At 44.9% G+C, this 7,986-nt stretch overlaps 1 protein-coding gene across 1 annotated transcript in view; it reads right to left on the bottom strand.

The window, feature by feature from the left end:
* T265_08260 (hypothetical protein) overlaps positions 1-7,986 on the bottom strand; it is a gene marked incomplete at both ends in the record, with an annotated part of 10,929 nt that overhangs the window by 2,094 nt on the left and 849 nt on the right. Inside the window, 2 exons of the mRNA XM_009174008.1 lie at positions 2,021-2,248; positions 7,209-7,355. Of these exons, the coding sequence (XP_009172272.1) occupies positions 2,021-2,248; positions 7,209-7,355 (375 nt within the window). The remainder of the gene's footprint in view (positions 1-2,020; positions 2,249-7,208; positions 7,356-7,986) is intronic.

Genomic DNA, 7,986 nt, shown 5'->3' with positions numbered 1-7,986 from the left:
TTTTTTAAGAATGACGGAAACTCGGGGACTGCGGCTACCTGATGACCCTCAAGAAGGGCGAAACCGGTCGTGGGCTGTCGACGAATTTTTATCAACTCCATGAGTAGTGCATTACAAATATACATCTGTCGAGATATCTCGATTATCGTACCAACTGAAACATGGAGTGGCCTGGTGCAACACATTCAGTTGCCTGGAAAGATCACGAACGAGGGGTTCAGCTTAGTTCAAGTTCAGTCTCCCGTGAAACCAAATTTGTTTGCAAATGAGTGTACTTCGCTAATGTGCGATGTGTATTTTTGCGAATCAATAAACAGAGCGTACGCATCTTCAAGCTGTTCTTTCACGTTACGCCCCTGTTGCCCTCACTTTAAGATCGGTCGCAACACATAGGCCGGTTGACCACATTTACTCCACACAGGTGAAACAAGCAAAAATCTACCCTCGGTTATTCAACCATGCGTGCGTCCGCGTTTCCTGGATGCTGAAATGTTTTGTATTGAGGATTCCCTAATTTGGCGCCAATCTGTCCTATCCAAATTGCCCTCAAGAAGCGGAACTGATATCGCCGGGGGGGGGGGCAAATCAATGTTGAGGAGTTGTGTTTGATGAAAACCACTTGTGGTGTGCTTGGTGGTAGAGAACAAACGGCAAATGTAGAATGGGCAAATTCATATAGATCGAATGCAGTTGGTTTATTGGTTTACTGGGTGATACACTGTTCGGTCTCATGTTCGATGAGAAGCTATGCAACTGACCGGTGCTGCCGATTCCCTCTCACTAACCAAAGCAGGACCTAGCTATGCAGACATTGCTCTAGGTCCCCCACCACGTTCGCACCGCCTATTGGTCAGTCGATGGTGGGCAACCAGCGGTGCCAGCTAGTTACTTGTCAGACTGACCAGTGCAGTCTCCTCTCGTCTGCTATTTAAGCGTGCCAGCGGCTTGAAAAGATTGGGACTCAAAGAAACGTGCACAGATGAAGCGTGCACTGAGAGTTACACACCACTTAGTCTGCCTTACTATGACATGTGGATCACGTTATTTTGACCTGGAATCATTTCAAAAGTCCTATCGAGACATGGGACAAATACACTCATTTGCAAGTCAATTTGATTTTCACGGGAGACTCAAGTGAATCTGTCGTTTGTGATGTCCTTCAACTGTACTGCACACGGGCTTCTTCGGTTGGTGCAACGGAGATGATTTCCTTCTCCAACCTTTTGACCGTCAGGCAAATTCACTTCTGGTAGTCTCCCGTCATTCATGGCGGTAGGAAGAAGTTCTATGTAGCAACTCGTCTTATTTCAGAATCTCTTCACGCCAAATCAAGAATACTACAAACAACTATTACAACAAACTACTCATGAGGCTCCTTAAAACTCCTTGACGGCCCACTAAAGGGTTTGTCCTTCTCGGGGCTGATCCCTGAGAATAACATGATCAAGGAGAAATTCAACTGGAATTCAGGTGATTCTACTGTGAAAAACGAAAGCGGTGTGCAGCTGAACGTATTAATCAAATCTAGAAGAGTAATTTATTCGTAAAGGTAACTACTCACAAGGTTGCTGAAAAATCCTCGACAGCCCAAGACCGGTTTCGCCCTTCTTGGGGCTCATCAGGTAGGTGCAGTCCCCGAGTTTCCGTTAGCCATGTGTCAAAGAGTTTTCAGCAACCTTATGAGCAGTTCTCATTATGAAAATATACCGCGTTATCTCGAATATCATGTCAAATGAATCGTGAGGCGGCCTGTGTGTAGCACATTCAGTTGTAGAACATCATAAATGAGAGATTCAGTTGAGTTTCTCGTGAAAACCGAATTGGTTTGCAAATGAGTGTATTTATCGAAGACAGTCCAATTTGGATTCAAGTAGATCATAAGGTTGACGGAAACTCGGGGACTGCGCCTATCTGATGAACCCCAAGAAGGGCGAAACCGGTCATGGGCTATCGAAGAGTTTTCAGCAACCTTGTGAGTAGTTTCCTTCATGAAAAGTCATTCATTTGCTTTGCAACATACCTCGTCTTCTTGGTGGTCGCGGCCTTGCTTTCCTTGCCACCTGGGGTTTCTCTTTACTTGGGGAGATTTCTGAACCTCGATGATACGGTGCTTCATGCTGAGAGAGATCGAGGCTGTGATGAGGAGATCGAACGCTAGGCGAACGGTAGAAATGCACAAGTGAGGCAGCTGGCTTCCGCTCGTCTCCTTGCTCGATGCCAAAAGTCCGCATTGGCGATGTATATCCACCTGTTAGAACAGAAGAGGACCTTCTCATTACACACCTTTTTCTTTGGTTGGAATGCAGCCTATTAAAGGTTGTCTCTTGATTCGCAAAGTTTAGGTGCCAGAATGGAAAGCAAGCTCCTAAACTTTCGGTCATTTCAAAGCTCACCATCTCACCTCTAATGTTCAGGTATCTCGGTCAGCTTCGAGCTGAGTTGGCTGGGCTTTTGGGTTTCATGAGACCTATCCTGGTGGGGTGCACTACTTCTGGTGAAGCTATATGATAACTTTACAGCCAGACGGACATCCTCAAAGACATAGCAAGGAAGATGACACTGTTTCCCAAATTACACCTGCATTAAAGAGCGACTCAGCTGAGTGTGTTTCGTCAGGATCTTATATGTTGATGTTCAAGAAGAAGGTTGGAGGAAACTCCAGGAATGAACCCATTTGATGAACCTCATTAAGGACAAAACCAATGGAGCTTTCAGCAACTTTATGAGTAGTGTGTTCAGCCAAGTGGGTGCTCGCTGGAATTGACCCAATCAAGGGAATCACATCAAAAGGCTCACACTCCTGACCTGTTTAAGTCCTAAAACATTGGCTGAATCACATTTGTAATAGGTGCCCTTTTCGCCAAAGGTGCACGTAGGCCTTTTAAAATTGATATTTTTTATGAAATTTGCTTGAAGTGTTCTACTGAACTATTGACATACAGGGTGTCTCATAAGACGCAAACTTTGATTAGGGAAACGTAATCAGTCAGGGAAAGGATAACTATATCTTTTGTCATTATGCTTACACAAAAGAGGTTTTTTGTGCAAGTGTTGGCATTTTTTTGTCTTCGATGGATGTCAGTACGCGCATTGAAATTGTGAAACCCTATTATTCCTCTGGTGAAAGCGCCATTGCTGCACTTCGTGGTTACAAAACCAAACATGGTCTCATCAAAGACCCTCTCGCCGTGTCGACCATTACACGCTTGATTGCGAAATTTGAGTCCACTGGATATGTATTGGACTTTCCTGGCAAAGCAAAGGGATGTGAAAGAGCACCCATTTTACAGAATATCGTCGAGCAACTTCAAATCCCAGACCACCATGGCATCTTCGTCAATAACTCAGGTAACTTAGTTGACCGGCATTCCCCGCGCCAGCGTGCATCGTGTTCTGCGATGCCACCTTCATCTGAACAACAAGATGGCGCTCCACCCCACTACTCACACCAAGTGAGAACTTACCCCCGAGAGCAATTTTCTGATGAGAGAGTCGTTGCTCGTGGATTTCCAAACTTTTGGCCCGCAAGGTCACCCGATCTCATACCTCTGAATTATTGGTTTTGGAGAATGATCAAGGCTCGCGTATGTCATGAAAATAAACCGAAGAATTTGGTGGAGCTAGAATTGAAGAGCAGTGTACACGTGTGACGCTTGAAGAATCTAAACATGCTGTGTCACACATCTCATACCACCTCTAACTTGTTATAGAAGAAAAGGGCGGTTTTTTTCAACATCTTTTGTAATGCCAGTTTGTTAACAGTAAACCTCCATTATGCGTGTATGTCCAAATAAAAAATGATAAATGTTTAAATTAATGTTAAAGTTTTAACATGGGGTATTATTTTTTTCGTTTATTATGAGACACTGTACATCGAGTTTTTTAATCGCAGGCCACAGGTTATAATCTGTCCGGGACTTTGTGAGACGGGCAAATTCCTAAATCTCCCCCTAATCACGTTGCTTATTTGACTAATTCATTGTCAAAATGACTTGTCCTTTTGAGTTTCAAAACTTGAAACATACAAAAACAGCCATACTTCACACTCTACCTGTTTGCTCCACATCACGATTTTGTTTTCCTCTTGGTCACACCTCCTAAGGTTTCTTCCGTTGAGTCCATGACATAGCGGGACACCTAACTGGTGAAGCAGAGCTTATCCACCTGTATTGTCGAATTGTCTTTGTTGTATTCGTTGTCCTTCGAGGATGAGTAGAAAATGAAACTCATCGCTAAAGCATGTGTAATATCGTCTCACTGTTTATGATAATTCCACGGCGATTGCCCGTGGACTCAGCCTAGCGGTACTGTGAACAACTTCAGAACAGGTGGGGTAATGTGACTTTCACAACTGCTAATACAGGGAGATCGGGTCACTGTGCTATGATCTCAACTGCTAGAATGCGCGATCGACTGAACCGTGGTGGACATGATATTTTGATCTTCAAGACGCCTCAAGGTAGAGGTTTTCAGTACAGGCCTTGAGTGACCCAGTCAAATAGAGAAGTAATCGTTCAGCGGTAACATCACTTCAGTGCTTGGCTGCCATGCCATCCGAAGGAAGCACGAGGGCTGGGATACTGCCAGGTCGCCCAAGCCTAGACAGGGGAAGTCGAGTGGTGGAGGTCGGATTCGAACCACGGGCCTTCCGGTCAGTAAATTCGCGCTCTAACCACTAAGCCATAAACTAGACCGTTCGATATATGTTCGAATTCCGGGAGCATCTTGCAAAGCTCTCGGAAATGCACACCAATAGTGACGTGCCTGTATGGATTTTTGTTGGATTGTGGCATCTTCATAATCATCGGCAGCATAACATGATTGTTCAAACTGCGCGAAGTGTGCAATTCATGTTTGTACGTGAGCTGGGATATTGTCAGTGTGCCCACACCTAGACAGGAGGATGATTAGAGTCCTGAACCAAAACCATTGGCTTAAAGAGCTGACCACAAGGTAGCGATATCTGGTGGGAAGCGTAGATGCACCACAATTTCTACAGAACAAGTCGCCGCACATGTTGCAACCACCAACTTGGAGCTCTAGGAAACTGTGTTGATCAGACACATAGCCTACCTAGGTATGAAAGACCGTGAGTGATACCCCGCAAGGATACCCTCAGTGTAGCTCACTGGGTCACTGAAGTACTTAAACCGTTACCCCCCTTCTGTAAGGCCCAATCTCTTCATAACAGTCGGATAGCCTCGGAGTAGTTCCAGACGCTGCTGGATTTGGAATGATAGAGGAGAGATAAAGTCGGAAGGTCGAAATCTGGATATGGACGAGACCATAAAGTGTCAACTGACAACAACAAACAGCCTGTACTCAAGTTCAGTCGAACCCAACAGTTCTTGGTACGTCAAGCGTGCACAAAGGTTGAACCTAACCGAGAAAACTCAACTTGCAAAAAAGTACATCACTATATCATGAAGCCTATTTGAGATGGTGGAAAACGTGGTGATTAGGGTTAGACAAGTAGAAAGTCTCGATATTTAAATAAAAGAGAAGAAAGCATCGTGAGAAAACTTATATAAGCATTTGTGTTTACTACCACTCTGAGGGTCGAGTCGAAGACAGGATATATTTCATCACTTTGAATCGATCCGTTCTTATAATGTTTCCGAGCAACTGAATGTGCTGAACCAGGCCGTCTCATGTTTCAGTTGGTGTGATATTCAAGACATCGCGATAAATGTATATGCGTAATGCACTACTCATAGGGTTGCTGAAAGTTCGACAGCCAAAGACCGGTTTCGCCCTCCTTTGGACTCATCAAGTAGGGAATTTTGCTCGTTTCAGGCTTCATTTGTTGAATCGTCCTACAGTCTATCGCGATATCTCAAATACCCTATCAGCAGAAGTATGAGGCGGCCTGGTGCAGCACATTCAGTTACCTGGAAACATCGTAAACGAGAGATTCAGCTGGGTTCCAGGTGAGTCTCTGGTGAAACCAGATTTGTCTGCAAAAAAGTGTATCTCGCTAACTTCGTGCAATTTGGTTTCAAGTGAAAAATAAGGTTGAAGAAAACTCGAGGACTGCGCCTACCTGATGAGCCCCGAGGAGGGCGAAACCGGTCGTGAGCTGTCGAGGAATTTTCAGCAACCCTATGAGTAGTGTAGTATATATATATCACGATCCCTTTATGCTTCAAACTAATCTCTTCTAGGCAGTGTGTGAGTTTGCATTCGCAGGCTTCTTCGGGGTTGCACATCATTTCACGGCTGAGGTTATCTTTGAAGAATAAAGATTCTGGCGTCACTGTCTTACTACTGATGGGGGAGGCATGCGAGTAGTATGTTTTCTCGTAAATCTGCTTCGCGTCTCTTGAAAAGTGATATCTATTGCGGAATTTGTGGAGTCGCTTTGTAGCATTTGCTTGGTTTGGAGCAACAGTCAATGAATATCCAGGAAAGTTCAGAAAGGCGCGTTCAAAGAGAAGATGGATAATCAGTTATTGTAAACAAGATGCTTATGAGAGTTTTGCTTCCCTATCCAATAGTCTGTAACTGTTCACTTGGCATTTTCTAATAAATAACTCTGCAGTGAGGGCCTTCTTCCTTTCACTGGTAGTAGCTTGAGGGCCACTTTGCGATGCGCATATTTCTTGGCAGATGGTGTGGATTGGGTTAACACCCCGTATGTCCACTCCCATGGGAGGAGATGGCCGAAGTGGTTAGAGCGCGAATTTACTGACCGGAAGGTCCGTGGTTCGAACCCCACCTCTGCCTCTCGACTTCCCTTGTCCAGGCTTGGGCGACCTGGCAGTATCTCAACCCTCGTTCAAGGTGGCATGGCAGCTAGCCACCGAAGGGGTGCGAGATCTGAATGGAAAAAATGTCCACTCCCATACTGCTTCTTGGTTAAATTAGCCCAAAAAATGATTCAGAGGAAGGACAAGCATTCCGACGAGGGAAGGTTCTCCGTACCAAACGATGACAGTGGACTAGTGCATGTATTGGACTGACGCAGAGAGACATCATTCTCTATTCAAAGTGTACAACAGGGCTACACCAATTGAGTACAGACTAACTGGATTTTACTGAAATTTCTGAAGGACTCTTACATGCTTCTGAAGCATAGGAGATCACTGAGTAGGAAGAGGTACCTAAGCTCCGCCAAAACCTGGAAGTCTCTGTCTGGCAAAGAATGGTTTCCGTATGACACTCACCACAATGTATCGAAAACCAAACCTGATGAAGTAAACGCTTACTGTGACTCGATTTCAACGACCTGTCCCTTTCATGCGCTGACACTATTGTGGGTCTTTCTTCCAACAGTTCATATGCTGGTTCCATCTCGGATACGGAGCTGGAATAAGAGGGCTCCCGTTTTTTGAAACCGCCAGATTCATGTTCCACTGAAAAAGATGAATTATACGAGCTTGTCAAACGATTAAACAGTAATGAACACTCGCATGGGATCAAATGGGATTCGACCTGAATAGACCATATTAGTTTTCCCCCCAAAGAGGGAGTTAGAGGCCACGCTATTGCGGTAGCCTTATATATTTGACCGAGGGCGATCACAGGGTTCGTATCCATAAACCTTCCAAGTTCTTCCAGATTCACCTTGTACCAAAGAGCCAAGTACATTGTTCCCAACAGATTTGCATCTTTGGTCAATTTCTATGACAGACAGCTTTATCAACTGATGTGTCGGATAAATATCGGTCAACAGAAAATGCACTCTGCACTGATTCACTCACCTGCAGCAAATATGGGGTTATTCCAAGGGGTTCCCCCGGCTAGTCAGCTTTCGGCCAAGGATCGAGCCCTTGTTGCCGCCTTTTAGTTATTCGTTATTTCCAACAGCTCTTGTAAAACCATGATCACCAACAGTTTCGAAAGTTGCACTTTTCCGTTACCCGAATGTATTTCGGCCCATGTGGGATTCGTGATCATCATCATCTTCTTCATCATCATCAGCAGCAGCAGCATCATCAGTTTTGGCACTGATGCTTCACTGCCGTACAACCACAATGTTCGCTA

This window comes from Opisthorchis viverrini (assembly GCF_000715545.1).
Source record: "Opisthorchis viverrini unplaced genomic scaffold opera_v5_210, whole genome shotgun sequence".
Taxonomy (NCBI): Eukaryota; Metazoa; Platyhelminthes; class Trematoda; order Opisthorchiida; family Opisthorchiidae; genus Opisthorchis; species Opisthorchis viverrini.
This window is presented reverse-complemented; position numbering and strand designations above follow the sequence as displayed.